Source organism: Triturus cristatus, chromosome 4_1, assembly GCF_964204655.1.
Source record: "Triturus cristatus chromosome 4_1, aTriCri1.1, whole genome shotgun sequence".
NCBI lineage: Eukaryota > Metazoa > Chordata > Amphibia > Caudata > Salamandridae > Triturus > Triturus cristatus.
The window spans coordinates 1,177,334,596-1,177,356,666 of NC_140585.1; the positions used below are offsets into that span (position 1 = coordinate 1,177,334,596).

Consider the following 22,071-nt stretch of genomic DNA (forward strand, 5'->3'; position numbering starts at 1 on the left):
CTGATCTAGAAAATGAAGTATATGGATTAGGTAATTTTACACTTAACCTCATGATCCTGAACGTTGAATCTGAAGCTACACCAATCTTGCCCGCCATGTCAGTATTCCCAGTTAAAGGGGAATTATGTGTAAGAAAGAATGGTTCCATACACATGGGCCATAGTAAATGCACCACTGTAATAAAATTCAGTGATCAAGGCAAGTCTACATTTAGAGCTTCCCGTCATTCCTACTTCATATGTGGCCAGACCGCATATATACGTCTACCTCTAGATTGGGATGGTACCTGTTACATAGCATTCCTTCTGCCACCTGTTTTCCTAGCCCCTCCTGATTATCACAGAAATACCCATTTAGTACACAATAGACAGCAGAGAGATCTCCCGATTGTCGATTACACTGAAACGGCATGGGAACAATACACAGATTTCAATAAAGGTTTCTTTCCCTATATAGGTACAGTCACTAATAGTAAGCTGATACGTAGATTAACTAGAACCCTTGAAGCAGTAGTGAACGAGACTACTTCCGCCTTAGGCAATTTAACAGAAGAGCAGTCTGCTATGCGGATTGTTGTGCTTCAAAATCGTCTTGTCCTTGACGTCATCCTGGCCGATAGGGGCGGAGCTTGTAGGGTCATCGGATCAAGTTGCTGTGTTTTCATACCAGAAAATTCGCCGTCAGTATATAAAGCCATAACTCGCCTTCATAAGATTGTGAGCCAGATACACCAGAATCCAGGCACCTGGACTTGGTCCAGTTGGTTTTGGAGCGTGTTGTCCGCCTGGGGATGGAGGATTCTATCCTTCCTAGGTATTGGCTTTCTCATATTATTCAGTTGCTGCTTATGTCTACAATGTGGGCCAGCGATTTGTGGTCTGTGTGCCACATCGTGTATCCCACATCCAAGTTTTCGTTCAAGATCCCGGAAGAAGAAAGAAGAACAAATGATGCTATATGAACAGATCGATGGATTGATGAAGATCGATATCTCCTGAGGGTCCGTAGGGGACAAGGAGGGAATGAGGAAATATGAATTTTGTGATCAGTTATGTCCCCTATCGTAGACCCCAACGGCTCCATGTGCATGCTATAAGTACATGTATGGTCCCTCCAGTTCCAGTTATGAAGACGCAAATACATGTGCGTCCACCGTCAACATGTCCTCTTTCAGATCCGCCATGAATGGGTCAGATATTCCATTCCTAAGTATGAAAGGCCACCGACTTTATGTGGTTCACTTTCCACATTTTACAGATTCAGGCGAGTAGGCCCTGAATTCTGCCATCAAGCCTTTCCTGCTTTCTGCCTCTGGAAGCTCCAGTCCGAGCCCGCATCTGTATCCATGAACTTTGTCCTACTCCCTGCGCGGCTAACGGTGCCTGATCCAGCTTGTTGCCTGCCAAAAACTGTATTTCACCTTCAAGATTATCTGCTCCGCTCCTCATCCGATGCATTCCTGTCTAGTAGTTTAGGTAAACATTCCTCCAGCTACCGTGCAAAGGGCCAGGCCTCGCTGTCCTCATGCAAGTAATTCATAGCCCCTGTTACCATGGAAGATTCCGGCTCCCTCGCATCTCATGTAGACACTTAGACGCTTGTACACGCACTAACAGTCAGTATAGAATAGATTCCGTCCGAGAGACCTTTTCTTTTGGATAATACAGTTCTTTAAACATAAGATATTAGATATGATTTGGGATTAGGTTGACATGACCCCCCAGACTTCTGTCTCCACATGTAGAGCTAAATGTCAAGTCCCCTTCACCCTCTAGTTGCACGTCAATCACACGTCATGCGGCTGCGCGCGCATCTCTGCCAAATATTTCTGCTGACATTGCAGGATTCTCTTATGGATCCACCCACTTGTGACATCATGTATAATGACGTTTACTAAGTTACGCCTATATGTCCGCCTTTTTAGTTACGTATGCATATTTTATCTGTATTATCAGCTGTTACGCCTCTTGCATCTGTCTTAATGTAATGCTTTCCATATAAATACCATTACCTGTCAATAATGTATTGCCTTCCTTCCTGAACTTTCGTGGTGATGGAATTTGAAGCCTGCAATTCGAATTGTATTTCCTTTGTAGAGGAATAAAGCCTTTTAGAACCTCTAATACCACGGATTCTGCCTCTTATATTTACTGAGTTATTCTTACTAGACTTTACCGCATAAAAAATAGTACCGGTAATGAAATATTTACCACAGCTGAGTGGCGGTGCTGCCATTAATGTTATATATATATATATTTATTTTTTAACTTTATTTACCAGTTTCACGTGTATGACAATAGATCCATGAATACTCATTGTGTAATACATATCAGTTTTTAGAATGAGAAAAAAGAAGTAAAAAACCAGAGCCATACAGAGTAGACACCTGTTACAGATTAGACTAGAAAGGATAGTTCTTATCCGATCGTCCATCCCACCTGTCCGAACACATATTTCACATTACGTTGGTTCATACATAACATCAATTTACCCCAAGTCTTCATTTATTGTTGTGTCGACTAGCATTAAGTTGGATAACCCGGTTAGGCCACTCCAGTCGGGACAATCCCCTGTTCCTGTTGTAAAGAGGACTGTGAGAGTGGCACTGTAACGTAACCTTTTAGAGGGCCCCATATGTCCCTTGGGCAGGACGACCTTGGCAAAGTGCTGGCATACAGATCACTATTTGTGTTACAATATGCTAAGCTGTTTAACCAGCTCTTTAATGTTGGTGCAGCTTTACGTCCCTACTTAATTGCTATCTCTCTCTTTGCCAACAAATTCCCTCGGGAAATTAACCACATAACCCATCAAAGCAACCTCAGGGGTGGGTTCAATCTCCATCTCCACCATTTCCCCGAATGTTTGAAAGACTGCTGCCCAGTAGGTTTTAATTTTACCATAGTTCCAAGTGAGGTGAGCAAAGTCAGCATGTGAAGCCCCACACTTTAAGCAACAATGGGGTCTATCCGGGTCAATCTTATGTGTTTTGCCAGGGGTTATGTAGATTCTTCGCAGAAATTTGAAGTGTATCAATTTATGACAGCTGTTCAGAGAGATTTCTTTTGTCTCCATACAGCATGTAGTCCATTGGTCATCTAGAATAGGATGTCCCAGATCGACCTCCCAGGTCTCCTGTATTTTAGCATTGTCAACGGGAATTATGTCTGCACATGCTCTGTACAGCTTGGAAGTAAGGTGTTCCCCCCCTGTGCTCTCGATAACCGTGGTGAGTGGGGCGAACGGTTCAGGTTCCAGAGGGAATCCCGGCATTGTCGACCTAAGTGCCGAACGCACACAATTAACGATGAATTTATCCATAACCGATGCCTCACTAAATTTCTCCTCCTCTGAGACAGAGAAAACATGCGCTCCCGTAAACACGTCCCCAATTATACGTATGTCGTATTTGGAGAGTGTTCGCTGCACTAATGTCTCACCTGTGATTGGGATCCAATGGTTATTAATGATCGGTAGACCTGGAGAGTATAACGTAGGGGCACCCATAATTCTAATCAGTGTTTTCCAAGCCCAACTAGTGTTAGAAACGGTTTGTATGTCTTTCGGGTCTCGGGGGATGCCCCGAGGCAGGACAGTATTGAGAGAGCCGGGCAGGACTAAGTCCACTTCTGGCTGCAGGTACAGGATTCTGGCATCTGGGTGGAACCAGGAGTGTGCATCGTTACATTGTGCGACTAAATAATATAACTGAAGATTTGGAACACCAAATCCACCTCTGACGTCAGGTAGGGTCATAACCTCCCAACTGACTCTAGGCCTCTTGCCCCCCAGCTCAGTCTGATGAGATGAGATCGCACTGTAAAAAAAACTGTTCGGAAGTGGTATAGGGATATTATTACATAAATACAAGAATTTGGGGAGAACTATACAACTCTTACTCTACTAGGTCCAACTCCAACATAATCCCACCGAGACAAATACAAACCCTCCATCCTAACCTGAACAGAGAACCTCATCACAACCTTAGAGTCATCAATAAAAACAACCTCATGAAAATGAACGTCATCCAGACTCCTTCCCCCATAAATCCGTTACGACTTAAATGTGTATTACTCAATTGCAGGTCAGCCAGCAAACACGCGTCCGATATCTTCGACTTCATCCAGCACAAGGACTTAGACATTATCATTCTCACTGAAACATGGCTAAATCCTGCCCCCACTACTATCTTAGACCTCCTAGTACCTCCTACTCACGACATAATTAAGCTAGATAGAGCTCGGAAGCTGGGTGGTGGCCTAGCCTGTATCCATAGGAAACCACTCTTGATTTCTCACTTGGAGTCCTCTTCGCCTTCCTCCTGTGAATACCTTTGTCTCAGCATCTCAAGTAATAACCTGCCAGTTTGCAAACTTCACACTTTTTATCACCCCCCGGGAGACAATCTCCCCTTCATCGAGCAACTAATGGAAATTATCTCTGGCAATGTCGACTCAGCCGTGTCCCAAATCTTGCTTGGTGACTTCAACCTTCACTGGTCTAACCCCAATGACCACGCGGTAAATTGCCTTAAATCATTCTTAAATGATCATGAACTGAATCAGCACTGTGACCAACCAACTCATAATAAAGGAGAAACTCTAGACCTCATTATCTCGAAAGGACACCCCATCACATTGGATACCATTACCCTTTGCATTTGGTCCGACCACCACTGCATCCTCTTTTATATTAACAGGGAGGTGTCGATGAGGAAGGGTCAACCAACAAAATGAAAGATCTGGAAAAGGGACCTCAGATCAACTCTGATGAACTAGCAGCCCATTGTAAATCTGCCCTCGCCTCCCAAGTTGACCTGGTTGATGTTCAGTTACTCACCAACTCTTACAACTCGACCATCTCCAACATCATGGATGACATTGCTCCACTCCAACAAAAAAATACCTCAACAAAAATATCCAAACCGTGGTACAGCGATAATTTAAATACGGAACGCCGCAACCTTAGGGCAGTTGAACGTTCCTGGAGATCCAAACCCTTCTTAGACCAACTAATACTCTTTAGAGATGGTAGGAGCTTCTACAACAAAGTAATCAAGAGCGCTAAAGCAGACTACTTCAGACACCAACTTGATCAAGCTGCTAATCCCCCCAAGAAACTTTTTGAACTGGTCAAACAGCAATCAGTGGTAGGTCCAAACCACTCTGACTCTGGAGGCAACCCACCCTCATGCGACGACCTAGCTGCTTTCTTCACTGAGAAATCAAGACTCATCACCATTGAACTCGCCTCCAAGAAGGCTCTCCTGCCATCCCCCGGGACCGCAACACCCATTGACCTCTTAGAAAAGTGCAAACCTATCAGCCTGAACACTAAGAACAATGCGTCATGGGGCACCTTTACCCCATTTAGTGAAAATTACATCTACAAGTTTCTTCAGAATATCAACCCATCTAACCATTTCAGTGAGCCGTTGCCCCCGGCCATCTTCAAGGAAATAAAGAATGTACTCATCCCCACCTGCACAAGGATTGTAAACTCTTCTCTTTCACAAGGCACGATCCCAAACTGCCTAAAAGCAGCTCAGGTGTAACCTATACTAAAAAAACTAACGCAGATAAAGCTGACCTAAATAACTTCCGCCCTATCTCCAACATCCCCACCCTAGCCAAACTCCTAGAAAAATGCATACAATCCCAACTCTGTGCTCACAAAGAGAACTTCCAACTCCTTGACCAGCATCAATCCGGCTTTCAGAAGTGGCACAGTACTGAATCGGCTCTCACTTACGTTATGGATGACATTTTAAAAATACTTGACCAAAATGATTCCTGCCTCTTAATCCTCCTTGACCTTTCCTACGCTTTCGACACGGTTAATCACGACAACCTCCTATCCATTCTGAAGAACAGGATAGGTTTCTCGGGTCGGGTGCTAAATGGTTCTCGTCCTTCCTCCACCGCAGATCACAAAGAGTCAAGGCTAACCACTCCCTCTCCCAGCCCTCTTCAGTACTCATGGGTGTCCCCCAAGGGTCAGCACTATCACCTATCCTCTTCAACCTTTTCCTGGAACCATTCGCTAATTCACTAAATTCCATGAACATTCTCTTCCAAATGAATGCGGACTATATGCAACTTTATTTGAAAATCTCATCCCCAGATAACACCATTTCACTCAACAATACCCTAACGTCTACCCATACTTGGTTAACTGAGAACCATCTCCTGCTTAACACCTCCAAAACTGAATTCCTTCTCATCTCTCCTCCGAACCACATCCCCAAGCTAGACCTTTGGCTGAATCACCTCACCGCTTTCAACTGAACCTCTCTCATCATAGATTCAGCAAAATCTCTCGGAATCACCCTGGACAAGCACTTGAATATGAAAAATCATATCAGCAATGTGTGTAAGAGAGCTAATCACTTGATGAGGACACTTAGAAATATCAAACCATTCCTTCCACAATCTTATTTCAAGCAGGTGGTCCATTGACTTGTCTTGCCAAGATTAGACTACGGCAGCGCTACGCTCTGTGCTCTTCCCAAATACACCCTGGCTCCACTAAGGGCATCACTGAATGCTGCGGCTATACTGGTTACAGGTACCAAATGAAATGAGCACATTTCCCCAGTCCTAAAATCTCTTAAATGGTTGCCCTACGAAGCTCAAATTCAGTTAAAGATTGCCGTTCTGACGCACAAAGCCCTGCATTTCAAAACTCCCAGGTACCTAGCGGAAAAGCTTGAATTATCCTGTTGTGATAGAGCTTCAAGGAGCGCTAACACTTTCTTCTTGAAACCACTCATCCTTAGCAAAAAGAGAACTTTCACCGAGCCTTCTCCGGCGCTGCCCCAAAGATATGGAACTCTCTTCCACCGGAAGTACGCAGAATCTCCTCAATGACGCCTTTCAAACTGGAAGACAAAAGATTCCTAATTAATACAGTCTTACCTTAATTGGGCTAGGTTCACCTACTCGAAGTCATTGATCCTACAACCATTGTACCATCATTTGATGCTGTTTTTTTTACTGCATAGTGTGCCTCCCTTAGTATCCCTCTATATACCTGTTTCTTGTATCACTCTCCTTGACTCATTTGTCTTGTAATTATGCGATTATCCCTGTTTTTTTCATTCTCACGTTATGTCAATATTGCATTTCTGTCCTCCCTCCCATCCTTCGTAAAGTGCTCTGATATCCCTCGGTATCTTGTTCACGCTAATTGAAACTTTATAAATAAATAAAATAACTATCATCTTTATCAAAGCCACACGACCTGCAATCAAGAGGGGGAGCTGCAGCCATTTTTCCACCTGCGACTCAAGCTTGTGTACAGCCTGGCCATAGTTTAATTGAATTATTTGGGCTGTATTTAAGTGGATATGTATTCCTAGGTACTTAGCTGAGTCTTCACACCACTCTAGCGGAAACTCACAGTCCCATTCCATAATGCCTATGGTAAGGGGAAATATCACTGACTTGTGCAAGTTAATCCCCAGGCCGAGAATCGACTAAATCTGATCATTTCCCTTATCAGGGGTTCAAGGTTTACCTGCGGGTCCCAGACGTACAGAATAACATCATCCGCTTATAAGGATACTAGGAGGGATCCGGAGTGAAACTGGAGCCCTCTCTGCAGGTGCCGTTCCTGGAAATGCCTGACAAGTGGGTCCATTGCCAGTATAAATAGTAGCGGTGATAGGAGGCAGCCCTGCTTGGTGCCCCGTGAAAGAGCAAATGAGCGGAACAAGGTGCCATTTAGGCATATCCTAGCAGTCGGGCCGCTGTATATGAGCGCTGTAACATCAAGGAACCCCTTGGGCATACCCATCCTGCGCATTACAGATAGAAAAAAGGGCCACTCCAGGGAGTCAAATGTTTTCTCGGTATCCAGGAGGACTGCTGCAACTGGGACATCCGCATTAATTCTGTTCAACACCGCAAAAAGGTTCTTAAATTTAGGGAGGTGGACCTGTGGGGCACGAACCCGGACTGGGCAGGGGAAATTATTCTGTCAAGTAATAAAGAGAGCCTCAAAGCGATCATCTTTGCCAGGATTTTATAATCTAAGTTTAACAGGGAGAGAGGTCTATAAAACCCGCACAGCAAGGGGTCCATCCAGGGCTTGGGCAGTAGAACAATCACTGCTTCTCTGAGGGATGGAGGTAGCTCTTTCCGTTCTAGTGCCTCATTATACCCCTCAAGCAGCCGGGTCCTTATTGGAATATATAAAAGTCACCAGTGAAGCCATCGAGGCCCAGTGTGGTGGAGCCATTCAGCGCCTCAATCGCGCTGATGATATCATCTGGCGAAAAGGGTTCTGCCAGGAAGTCTTGCATGAACTTTTCCAGGTATGCCAAGTCTATTTCCGCCAGGTAGTCTTCCTGATCTGCGGAGTTGTGCGCGACTTTTGATGCATAAAGTGTGGCATAGTATGCTAGAAATTCATCGCGGATCTCTGTAGTGTCGGTAAGGAGTTGCCCTTACGTGGACCTGAGTTCTGTAATATAAGATTTCCCATAAGGGGGTCTCAGGAGTCGCGATAAGGTACTTCCTGGCCGTTCGCCCTCACCGTTGTGGCGAGTCGTTATATATTTACTCAGGAAAGGAGTTTCCCTATTTGCTGCCACCCTGAATTCAGCAAGAAGAGACAAACATTGCCTAAAACCGTCCGGCCTCGGGTAGTGAAGCAGTTCTTGCTCTAATGCTTCCAATTGCTGCTCGAGGTGGGCTAAAGACGCTCTGAGGTCTTTCAAAACTCCGGCGTGTCTGGAATTGCTAACTCCCCTAATGTAGGCCTTAAAGGTCTCCCAAAGCACCGCCCAAGTGTCTACCAAACTTGTATTAAATTCAAAGTAGTCTTCTATTGCTTCTCTAAGCTCGGTATGGAACATGTCGTCATTAAGGGCCCGACTTGGGAATCTCCACTGGCGTTCGTATCCTTCTGGTCTGGGGACACAAACTTTCATTCCCACTAGGGAGTGATCTGAGTATGTTCTGGGAAGCGTTATGATTGTCTTGTACCACACGTTCAGACTTGAGGAGCTCAGCCAGTAATCTAACCTGGTCCATGTGTCGTATTGGGCCGAGTAGTGCGTGTAAGTAGCAGCTGTCGGATTGCGCCTTCTCCAGATGTACAACAGGTTCAGTGAATCACACAGTTCTATCAATGCACGGTGTGAGCACGGCTTAGTGTCTGATGAAGCGGAGGAACAATCTAATGTGGGATTGAGCAGCAGATTCAAATCCCCACCCACAAGTGTGCAGTCGGTACCTAGGCGTAGAACTAGAGAATGTAAGTCATGGAAGTATTCATGGCAATCTATGTTAGGGGCGTACAGGCATACCAATGTCACATTATGACCCATCAGCTTTCCTATCACTATTGTGTGGCGGCCCTCTCCATCACAGTAAGCCTTGTGTAAGTGAAAGGGAAGCCACTTGTGGATCAGTATCGCGGTGCCCCGTGAATATGAACTATAGTTTGAAAAATAATGGTGCGGGTCCCAGCTAGATGTGAAATGGGTGGCGTCGGATTTCGGCAGGTGAGTTTCCTGTAAAAATGCCACATCTATTTGGTGTCTTTGCAAATAATGTAGTGCATGCTTCCCTTTCCTGGTGTTGTTAAGGCCCCTGACATTTCAGGTAATCAAAGACAGGCTAGAGTGGTCGGGCAGACTTATTAACGTTGTCAATTGAGCAGTTATTCTGCAAAGACAGTATAGGCTTCGTAGCAAGATACTTCTGGATGGCAGTGAGCGTACTGATAAACAAGTTATAATAAACAAATCTGTAAACAATCCACCCCACCCAGCCTTGCGCACCTAGACACAAGGAACCATCCCCATCAAACAATAACCAAATGTATCCTGTAAATATCTGAGTTGTAGATGCAAATTTACGGTATGATACATTACGATCAATAGTACCGACAACGTGATATAAACACTGGAGGGAGGCAACGCCCCGACAGTGCCCATCATTGTATAACATTAACTTGAAAGTGATACTAATTCTATCTCAACATGTATGAAAACCCTCAGAACTGAAAATCAGCAATGCTGAACATGTTGGTGGGATTACTCTGTGGAGAAGAGTGGCGAAAGAACCGCTATGGGGAGGGGTAGAGCCAGACCCGGAAACTTTATGCTGGCTGCCATGGTTCTTGTAGGATCTACAGAATTCCTCCACAGCGGTGGGCGTATCAAAAATATGGGATTGTCCCTCAATATCAACACGAAGGTGCGCAGGATATAGCATGCTGTATCTGAGGCCTAAGTTCCGGAGAGTGGCCTTCACTCCATTGTATTTATGCAGTGCCTCCTTCACCATCGCTGTGAAGTCCAGGTACAATGCAACTGTCGATCCCTGCCAGCTGATCTCGCCCCGCTTTTTCGCGAGGCGCAGTGCAGTGTCTCTGTCCCTGATGTTCCTTATGCGTGCAATAATGGGTCATGGAGGGCACCCAGGGTAAGGATGAGGGCCTAAGGAGCGATGTGCACGCTCTACAACAAAGCCCGATGTGAAAGCGTCTTATCCAAAAAGGTCGGTGAGCAGAGTTTCAACAAAAAGATTAATTCGGCCCATGTTGGTCGATTTGGGGACCCCAAGAATGCGGAAATTGCTGCGCCTACTGCGCGCTTCTAAATCTTCGTTCTTTATAGCTACGTCCTTAAGGATTTTTTCCATGTGCTCCAAGTGTTTGGTAGATTGGGCAGCTCAGTCTTCAAGATCAGAACCTTCCCTTCTACAGTGTCCAACCTTCTATTATGGACTTCGATTTTGGCCCCCAAGGTTTCAAGGCTTTTTTCTAGCATGTCAAACCTGCCGTCCAGTGCCCTGAATCCAGCTCTTAATTCTAACAATAGGGAAGACTGGTTCGCAGCCGGGTCGCCTGTGGGAGCTGTATCTTGGCCACCCTCCGCCATGTTGGAGCTGGTTTCCTGCACTTTCTCTGCAGGTTTCCCAAATGTTAACACCCTTTGCTTAGGGTCTTTCCGACCCATGCCGTCGTGCATGTGCGCAAAAGGGAGTAGCCGCGAGTAATGGCAGCGCAAATGGCAGGACAGCTGGACCTTGATTCCCCCTCTTAAGTGCTGAGGACAGAGCGAATGTGCCAGCGGTGTACCCTCCAGTAGTGCGTTTGAAGTAGGCACTCCTTTAAGGTTGCAGTGTAATAGAGGTGGGGAAGTAGCAAAAAGAGGTAATGCCAAACTAAGATACTGCTTATCCCACGTTTTCCCTATGGCGCCATGTGTGTTGGTGTTCTGTCAAAGTTACTCGTGGAGCAAAAATGAGAATGCTGGGTCTCTGCTGTGCAAGAGGATCAGCCACTCTCACCGGCCTCCACAAAATGGCGGCCGACCACCGCACCCCATTAGGAGCCGTCAGGAGCCCTCTTCCAGCCCATTGCACCTCCGTTCACTCGCAGTCTGCAATACTGGCAACTCTTAGCGTTGTTGTACAGGAATCGGGTGGACAGGTTTTAGAGTGCCACGTCACCCCACTAGCAGGCTCGTGTTCACAGCCGGGCGGCTGCCTCCCAGGCTCTCCCCTCGTCCCTGTCACCGCGGGGCCTCAGGGAGCAACACTGGCCTCTCGCACATGCTCCAACCCGAACGAGGAATGGGAGCGTGCAGCAGCGGCTGTATCAGGAGGGGGGGAAGGCTCACTCTTCGCTGCTCTCACCTCTCCAGCGTTGCAAGCGGGTCCCGCAGCTTCTACCACCGCAGCCCAGGGGGTCGTACTCGAGTCCAGAGATGTCTGGGTGGGTCTCCAGGCCGTGCGTCATCGCAGTCGTCAGCTCCACCCCCCCACAGGATAAAGGATCATTTCAGGCGGTTGCCAATGATCGGGGGCCATCGACGGCTTTGTGGCTTCTCCGTCGCACAGGGATTGCAAGGATCGAGTTCAAGTTTCATTTGCTGCGGTTTATCAAGAGACAGAAAGCATTTTGCTCGGGTCATCCGGCGGAGCTTCAGTGCTGGACGGCCATCTTGGTCGGCAGCCTGGCCACGTCCCCCGCCATTAATGTTATATCAATGAAGTCTTAGGGATTGTGAAAAACCCAAGCATCACACAAAAAACAAGTGTAGCAAATGTGCCGTGCCCATTAAGTAGGAGAGTGGTGAGGGTGCAGTATGCTCTAGGTGGTGCATTTTGGAACACTGGTGTGGTAGTGCACTGTCATTTGTAGACAGCACATTTTCAATTGAAAAGGCCACTAAACTTGCATAGACATAGTTTCACTGGTAAAACTATATAGCGCACAAAAGATAATGTGTGGAAATCGTCTTTCAGCAAAAATTTCAATTTAAGGCATCACCAAATAAAGTGTCTTGATTTTTTTTGATCCTATCAAAATCTTTACCATCATACTCCAGTATTATAAAACAATGTACTTCATTTGTTTTTACCTAATTCCTGAGGTATATTTTAAAATATATGTACAGTTCAGCGAGCGCCTTGAGACCCTCACAGATGATTTGCTACGCTTTACAAATCCTTAATTGAGTTGATTGATTGATGGTTCATTTACACTCAGGTATTTAAATGTTGTTGTGTGTTAGAAAGAACATTTCCTACAGTCTTTCATTTCACTTCTTGTAACCCAGCAAGATGGTCACCTAGGACCTCTCTCTTTACAGTGAGAGAAATGCTAATAAACACCCGTTTCTGAATAAGCAGCAATTTGCCAGAAGACATAGCTTGACGTTTGACCTTTGTCCTTGAACATAAAGCAAATGTGACAAGATATACACTAAAGTTGAAGGCATCTTTATTGCACATTCACCTTCTGAACTCCAGAATAGTTATTTTTGGGGGTGCTGCAGCACCCTCCAGCACACTAGTTCCAGTGCCTATGGGTATTTGTGGTGAATGAATAAGTGAGTGCAGTGAGCATAGATATGTGAGTGTGGAGAGTGTGAGAAGGTGGGTGCAGTGCGGTTTATTAATGAGTGTCCTGATGGTGGATGGGTGAGTGCATTGAGGATAGATGGGTGAGTGAGGAGAGTGTGAGAAGGTGGGTGCAGTGGCGGTTTATTAATGAGTGTCCTGATGGTGGATGGGTGAGTGCATGGAGGATAGATGGGTGAGTGCGGAGAGTGTGAGAAGGTGGGTGCAGTGAGGGTAGAGCAGAAAGAGTACCTGAGTGAGAACATGAATCAGGTGGGGTAAAAGATATGTGATGAACAATGGTTCTTTCGCCTCCAGTATTTGTGTGTTTTGCATTTACAGTAGGTTGACAAGCACTGGTACAGTCTGCATAAGGCGTGGCCAATGTATGTCAGGAGGTGGTGGATCCATGTCAGGTTTTCCAGCTGTTCACAAAACATTTAGATACTATGAATCTAAATGGAATTCAGCACCTTATTGTTAGCAGTAGAATGAGGTGCTTCGGTGGTTGTTATCCTAAAGGTCTGGCATGGCTCCCAACCGCTTGGGTCTACGATGGCCACCTCTGACCTACATTTATGACAACGACCCGACCTCTGCTGAACCATGACCCTTGACAACTAATGACATATTAGGCAGCCCAGATTTTTCTTCCTGTGAAGACCTTAGTATCGGTAATCAGCAAAACATATGTCAACTAAATGACCGCGGGCATCTACCGAGCTTTCAAAACCAAATCCAAAATGTATTGCAACTTAATTAAAATCATTACAAACAAGTGAAACAATAAAACAAGAAAACATAACTTTAAATAAACAAAATCAACAGAATTGATAAAACCATATCTGTTGCCCTGCAACAGAAACTATGAAGAGTTCATCACGAACCCATGATTATTAGCACTTTATCAATTTGAGTAAAACATACTAATTACTTAATCAGTAAATCTCACTGCACAACTGTTACTTGTGCGTCATCCCCTCTCAGACAAGCAAGTGTGCCCTCCTCATTCAAGTCCCAAGACCATATATATTAACAATAGGTTACAGTAGGTGCTTACGTTTAATCCAGTGCTTAATTTGAACCAATGGGTGTAGTTGGGACCCACTGGCACTCATTTTTGGGGACATGCATTTATTTTTCCTCTATAGCCTTTGATCCAGAGCAAGAGAGAGAAAAACGCTAATGGGGGAAAGAAGAAGGAAGAGAAATATGGAAAAAGGGACATAGGGAGAATGTCCAGATGGAAAAGAAGCTGCAAGAGTGAGAGAAAGGGAGAGTGAGTGTCTGGTGGTGAAAGAAAGAGGCATGAAGTGGAATCAAGACTGCTCAGCTTTGGCATTTAGCACCCCACCTTTAGCAGTTTGGTCCAGGCACTTCTTTTTTTAAATAAATTAAGCACTGTTAGTTTATCTTCATTGAACTAACTCCTACTTCTAAAGCTTGAAACTAATAATAAGCAGCAGTTGAATCGGATTTGCTCCAAAATATAGTGGGCAATAGAGAAATTTGCCTGTCTCCCTTATTACTTCAAGATGTGCATATTGCTGCACTAGAGGATGATGGGCACTTTCAAATTCAATTGTGCCCGCTGAGTTTAGCCCTCAATATACTCACTGAGGCAAACATTAAAGGCTTGAATAGTTACTATTTCCATAATGACAGTTTTTAAGCTAATTTCAATCAATCAATCAGGGTTGGTAAAGTGTAACTACTCACCTGTGAGGGTCTCAAGGCGCTGGGTGGGAGGGGGGTGGCTTTGTTGAGTGCTGGGATCAGCCAAAAATCTGAGGTCCTTCCTGAACTAGGGCAATGTGGGAGGGTGTTCTAGGCTTTGGCTGCGAGTTAGGAGAAGGACTTTTTCCCGTTCTTGTCTTGCTGATGCTTGGGACGGTGGTCAGTGAGAGCTGGGATGATCGGAGGTGTCTTTTGGGTGCGTGGAAGGGGAGGCGCCGCAGCTGTTCAGGTATGCGGGTCCGGTGTTGTTAAGGCTCTTGTATGTATTTGTGCGGAGTTTGAAGGCTATTCTTCTTTCGACTGGGAGCCAGTGGAGATTGCTGAGGTGTTGGGTGATGTGACTGCAACGGGGGATGTCAAGGATCAGTTTGGCTGAGGCATTCTGTACAGTCTGGAGTTTGCGGAGGAGTTTCATGTTGATTCCGGCATAGAGAGCGTTGCCGTAGTTCAGTATGCTGCTGATGAGTGCATGCGTGACAGTTTTTCTGGATTCGGTTATGATCCATCTGAAGATCTTTTCGAAGCATGCGGAGGGTGTTGAAGTAGGTCAACAGCATTGATCTGGCGGTTCTTTGTGAGCGATGAGTCTAGTATAATGCAGAGGTTTCGTGCATGAATATATAACGTTTCTTCGCATGCGTTTAGTACGCATGCCATTACTACGCGGTCGTTAGTACGACCGTGTTTTTAGTTCGCATACCTTTACTACGCAATTTGGAACTACGAATTGCAGTAAGGGGGTGCTGGATGTTGGAATAGTATAATTTACTATTCCAACTCCAGTCTATGCGGACACTAGGGAAGGTGTTGGATTTTAAATCCAACACCTTCTCCCCCTTACTGCAATTCGTAGTTCCGAATTGCGTAGTAAAGGTATGCTAACTAACAACGCGGTCGTACTAACGACCGCGTAGTAACGGCATGCGAAGTAACGCATGCTAAGTAAATGCCGTTTACCTTCGTGCATGGTCTGTCGGGGTGCGGGGATTTCCGAGGGTGGAGGGCCACCAGGACTTGTTCCATGCAGATGAGGTGGAACCAAGGATGAGGACTTCTCTCTTTTCTGGGTTGAGTTTCAGGCAGCTGTTCTTCATCCAAGTGGTGACAGCTTTCATCTGTTATTGGAAGTTGTGCCTGGTGATGTTAGGTTCATCGATGAGGGAGAGGATCAGCTGGGTGTTGTCGACATTTGAGACAATGTTAGCCCGTGGTTCCTGACCATGGTTGCGAGGGGGGCCATGTGGAAGTTGAAGAGGGTGGGGCTGAGGGAAGAGCCCATTGGTCTCTGTCGGTTTCGAGATGTATGGAGGGAGTCTGACCCGCTGAGTTCTGCTGGTGAGGAAGGAGCAGATCCAGTCGAGGGCCTTGCCTCCGTCATCATGGAGTCTGGTGGCTAGGGTGCAGTGGGAGATGGTGTTGAATGCAGCCGAGAGGTCCAGGAGGATGAGGGCTGCCATTTTGCCCTGGTCGAGGAGGGAGTGGATGTTGTCGGTGTCAGCAAGTAGGGCCGTCGTGGTGCTGTGATTGCTTTAGATTCCGGATTGGGAGATGTCCAAGACGTTGTTGGATTCAAAGAAGTTTGATGGCCTTTTCGATGACCTTGACTGCGAAGGGAAGCAGGGAGATGGACCTGAAGTTCTTGAGGCCTGTCTGGTCCGTTGAGGGTTTCTTCAGGAGGGGGTTGACTTTGGCGTGTTTCCAGTCATAGGGAAAGGTAGCAGTCTTGAAGGTGCAGTTGACCATCCGATGTAGTTTGGGTATGATGGGGGAGGCAGCTTCATTTAAGATGTGGTGTGGGCAGGGGTCTGAGGGTGCTCCGGAGTGGATGCTTTTCATGGTCTTCAAGGTGTTTTATGTCATGAGCTGGATTCATTTGAGCAGGATCTGTTGGGTGGCATCGCATGAGGGGGTAGCTGGAATGGTGAGGTCGTATTGGTTGTCGAAGTTGTCGTATATCATCTTGATCATGTGGTAGAAGAAGGTGCTGAGTCTGTTGCAGAGGTCTTGGGAGGGTGGGACATTTATTGTTTTGTTGCAAATTTTGGCGAATTCCTTGATGATGGAAAAGAGTTCTTTGATGTTGTGTGCATTGGTGAGGATTCTGTCTTGGAGGGATTTCTTCCTAGTGGATTTGATGAGTTGGAGGTGTGCGGTGGTGGCTGCTTTGTAGGCGACGTGTGTTTCAGGGTTTTATTGTTCCTCCATGTTGAATAGGAAAAGTAGCAATTTCCATAATGTCACTTTTTGAGCTCATTTTTATTATCCATCATTTTTATTCCTAAATGCCCCCATATTGTAATCCGCATGTCTCCAAGAGGGGAGTCAGCAATGCCTCATAGAGAGTCACAGGACAAAACATGTCAGGCTTTCTCTTCCTTCTCTTTGGTTAGCAAGGATTCTTGTGCACCGACTGTAGGCAAAAGAGGCCTTGACAAATAGTATCCTGTCTCTGCCATCTGGGTCGGTAGGTGTAGACTATTGTAGGTTTTCATATTTGTTTATATCATTTTTATGCATCATTGTATTATGTATACGTATGTATTATGTGTTAGACTTTTATAATGTACATGTTGTAGAAAATGTATCCTCTGTCCTGTTGCTGCAGAAGGCACAGCTCACTCCTCCCCTTCTCATGACCTCTGGAATGTATTTCTGTAAACTGATATTGCAAGAAGAGCCTCTCTGCTATCAGGATGTCTCAGGCTCTATTTTCGCTCTTCTCTTCTTGATCTTCCTCTTACCGTAGGAATATTAACTGCAATATTGCACTGAACTGTTTCATTCTTACTGTCCTACCCCCAGTCCTCCTGGGTTCTGTCCTGAAAAGAAGGTACAGGAGTGCACAAAGGCAAAATGCCTGTCTTCCTACCTCAAGACATGGGTTTTTATGGGAAAGCACTATGTATGACATGCTCTTCTCTGTTTTCCCTTGTTTAACCTGATATATAAAAGACACCTTCTAGCTTTGTAGTTCAAAGCAGAGCCAACCAAACACACATTGCCTTGTGCTATGAGCTGGTTGCCGTTTAATGTACTCTTGATTCCCTGATGCGAGTTCCCCATCTTCGCAGCTATTGTATCTTGTGTTCTGGCTATTGACAACTCATTTACTCAGAAGAGGGAATTTGTAGCATGGTCTCAAGAACTGGGGATTCTAGACCATAAGGTTTCTTTTGAGAGAAGTAAACAGAGCCCCCACCTTGCCACATACCTGCAGGGGATAAGCAGACTAAGCTTCCCTAGATCCCCCTGCCTTTCCCATTGTAAATTGTAAATTGATACTTGTATAGCGCACTACTCACCCGCAAGGGTCTCAAGGCGCTTGTACAAATACCGCTGTGGAACCCATCCTGGCTTTCCCTGTGAGGCGTCCACTCCTGGGCACCCCCAAGGTGGAGGCCAGGCATCCTTAGCGTTGTGGGGGCCGTTGTGGAGATTAAGCAAGCTATTGCCCAGAGTTGCAGAGTGGGACTCCATGATTGGAATAGGCACCGAGGCGAGAATTATCAAGTCCATGGAATTTTTGAGCCCAAGACCCGCCGAGGCGGGGAATTGAACCCTGGTCCCGGGCTAGACCTCTGCATCAGGGTCTGCCGCTCTAATCATTGAGCCACACTTCTCCACTGACCTCCGTGCAGCTGGGTTGTGCCAGTATACTTTCCAACATAAGCAGGAAAAACACTAGACAAGGACCCCTGGGCAGTGTCGTTATTCCCCGTTCTGGGTACAAATCTCATAATTGCTGGATGTTGGTGCACATATACTGGCTAGAATCATAGATTCAACGCTCCCACATTCCCTTCCAGCACCAAAATCCAACAAACCTATAATGAAAGACTTTGTGTGCTTTGCTGAAACTTTTGTACCACTGCTCTGGAACTAAATTAGCATTTTAGGTGTCCTAAGCCAATGTGCTCATGAAACCACTGAAGCTTCTCTTTCCCCTCAAATTTTCACTTTCCCTCTCAGATTCTTCTGGCAGGTGTGACCCTATTAAGGTGTGCAAGTGGGAGAAAGATGCCCTCAATCCAGAAATGAATTTGTGTCTGTGGCTACAAATTGGGGGCGGTCGGACTTCGTTTTGGGGAACAGGACTTATGTTTTATCTTGAGAATGACTAAGAGCAACAGAGAGAAAGGAACGACAGTGAGAAAGAAGGAGGAAAATAAGAAATTGGTGACAAATGGAGTAAGGAGGGATGAAAAAGAGCCTGCAAGAGAATAGGACATGTTACAACGCAAACATTTACAACGCATGCCTTTACAACGCGGTTTTTACATCGCAACATCCATTACAACGCATGATTTTACAACGCATGCCATCACAATGCATTTTTAGAAACTACATTTACAACACATTCCATTACAGCGCATATTACTTTTAGGGCAACAATAGGGTAAGTGTTGGATAGTGTAGGGGTAAAAATTACTATTCCTACTCCAGTGAGTGCAACAGTACCGTAAGTGTTGGACAGTGTAGGGGTAAAAATTACTATTCCCGCTCCAGTGAGTGCAACAGTAGGGTAAGTGTTGGATAGTGTAGGGGTAAAAATTACTATTCCCACTCCAGTGAGTGCAACAGTAGGGTAAGTGTTAGATAGTGTAGGGTTAAAAATTACTGTTCCCCATTACTTACCTTACAATGCGTTGCAATGGCATGCGTTGTAGGGACATGCATTGTAATGGCATGCGTTGTAGTGACAGGCATTGTAATGGCTGTGTTGTAACGGAATGCGATGTAAAGGCTATTGTGTTGTAATTACTGCATTGTAAAAGTAGTGCGTTGTAATGACTGCGTTGTAATGGTTGTTTCCCCTGCAAGAATGAGATAAAGAGCCAGGTAGTGCAGGGTGGCGGAAGAAAGAGGCATGAGCTGAAATGAAGACAAGGAAGAAAAAGAAGCCTTTACATTGGGTAACCACAGAATGCAGCAGTGACAGTGGCGGACTTATAAGGGAAAAAATTGTCTCCTTCAATTATTATTTTTCAAATAATCCTGTTCCTATACCTATCTAGAGGGGTAAAGTAAACTATGTAAGGTTGAAATACTAGCAGGTTCACCATCCTACACACGCAGATCCAAAAAGTCAAATTTAAAATTGTAAATCAATGGGCTGATGTCATGAGCAGGCAATTTGGGGGCACAAAGACAGTGCAGGGTGTTGTGTACATATCCTGGGAAGTATATTCACTTTGGAAAACAAGTTTGGGTGTAAGATATAACTAATCCCATCATTGGGGGATGTCCTGGTTGCAAGACGGTGTTATAAAATGGCTAACATATAAATATTGCATCTAACTGAAAAAGAGATGGGTTGCACAATGATCTATAGGTAGAAGAGACTTGGGTGTTGGGCTGAATAAGGGTATTGAATGGAAATATGGGCTGGCAGTGTTAGAAGTGTGTACGAATTGTAATCATTTAGTCATACTTCCACTCCTCTAGTCTCTCATCACTCAATGAAGTTAATGTGCTGATGTGTTGAGCTTCACACTGCCTTACCCATGGACCTTATGAGGCTCTGTAAGTTCTCGAGGTCTTTGAAGGAGCAACATTCATTACAGGCAGCGAGGAAGCCAGGTAGTAGAAGAAGGACAACACCCAGGAAGATGGCTGACTTCATTGTTTCTGCAAAAGAAGAATAGTAAAAAGTGATCAAATGGAAGCTCTTCAGGTCCCATGGTGTGTTCCTGCTCCACAGTTATCTGGGGAGTGAGTGTGATTTGCTGATGAAACAAAATACAACTACCCTGTAGGAAGTAATTCCTCTGTCTTGCTGCGAAAGGACAGAGTGGAGATCTGGTCGTAAAAGCCCTGAAACAGGACAGGGTGCACGGAGGCTATCAGTATCCTGTCAATGTGGAAAGGAACAGGTACAGGGTGCAGGACATGTCTTCAGGTAAACTCACAGGAGCAAGGCAGGTGTGTGGCTCCTTTTTTAATGGAGTGGTGTACAGAACTGAAGGTCCTACTTCTGGAATTGGTCAGGGTGCAGATCTTAGGGTTCCAGATCGGGAATGGCAGGGTGCCTACTTCCAGTGCCCCATGTAATTGAGAGGAATAAGCTTCAAATTGGGGATCCTAGAACTGGAATGGAACTGAGTATAGGTTTAGGGCTCCTAGTATTGGACAGGGATGAGACACTGATCTGGGGGTCTATGTTGGATTGGCTGCTGGCAACCAATTCAAGCAATATCAATCAGGTACAAATCAATAAAGACACTTAGGGCCTGATTAAGATTTTGGCACAGCTGCGCCGGCTCAACGCCAGCCCTTCTGCGGCAAACCCATGCATGGACTGTCGGCTGTATACGAGTTCTAAAAGTACAACTCATAATTCGGTCGGTGGTCTTTTGGCCTTTCCCATGGCTGTGCCCTGAAAACAGGCACTGCAATGGGTATAGCCAAAAAAAAGTTCTGGGGTAATACAGACCGGCCGTAGCACAATCTCCCATAAGGAAATGGCAGGTTGTGTTCATCCCTGCAGGGATCAACAGGGAGGCACAATAGGTGCCCCATCGTCCCCCAACCAGAGGCCACAAGGAGAAGGGGGCCCTGTTGGGGGCCCCCAAACTCGCTTTCCAACAGGCTTTCCATGCCGGAAAGCCCAGCATGGAAAGCCTGTAGGAAACCGGGCATCATAATCCCAACAGTGGAAACGGCATCCATTGGGAATACAGACAGGTTTCCAACTGGCCGATGGACTGCTTAAGCCTGTCGGAATATAGCTGGAATGACCAGCTGGTTTAAATTCCAACCAACTAGATGTAATTAGGTGGTCGTAATTGAAACCGACGATCTCAGAGGCTTTCCGACCGAGATCATGATAGTCCCCACAGTCTTGAACAACTGCAATGCAGTTAATTAAAGGTGCAATAGTAATACTCTGGCAAATCAAGGTAGAGCCATAGAATCAGGCCCTTTACCCCTGGGACTTTACTTTCCACAACACCAAGGAGCACTCTCCAATCTCTTTCTCTCCCTCTCTGGGAATGGCATGACAAGGGAGCAGCAGCTGTGAACGAAGGCAGATCTACACGACTCTGTCTCCGTCGGTGAGCTTCCCTAAGACATCGGCACCTCTTCTTTTTGTACATTAAAAATTGGTTTACACAACATCATGTTTCTTTCCCGTACCTGTTGCTCTTGCGGTGTTATCAGTGTTTTCGCTCACCCCGGCTCCTCCAGACTCATACCAGATACATCTTGCACCTTCCCTTTCCTGGTACCAATGAATCATCCTCCCAGGGGCTTCAGCTACTCCCAGGCATGTCCGAGGTCAGTGCAACCTCAACAGTATGTCTCTCACAGCCTAAATGTCTCAGCCTGGTACCATAAACAAAGCGCCTTGGCAGATAGTTACGACTTGAAAATGGCGAAAATAAGTGTCACAAGATTCTCTGCTATGTCAGCGTGGTCCATGGGCTTTCTGCATGCATTTTCACTCATCAACACTGCCTAAGCTAGTTAA

General features: G+C 45.7%; 1 protein-coding gene across 1 annotated transcript in view; it reads right to left on the reverse strand.

Annotated features, from left to right (window-relative positions):
• Positions 1-21,840, reverse strand: part of LOC146856301 (resistin-like) — a 36,742-nt gene extending 14,902 nt beyond the window's left edge. The window contains exons 1-2 of the mRNA XM_085651232.1: positions 21,738-21,840; positions 20,103-20,228 (exon numbers count right to left, since the gene is read on the reverse strand). Of these exons, the coding sequence (XP_085507358.1) occupies positions 20,103-20,228; positions 21,738-21,840 (229 nt within the window). The remainder of the gene's footprint in view (positions 1-20,102; positions 20,229-21,737) is intronic.
• Between the last annotated feature and the right edge of the window lie 231 nt (positions 21,841-22,071).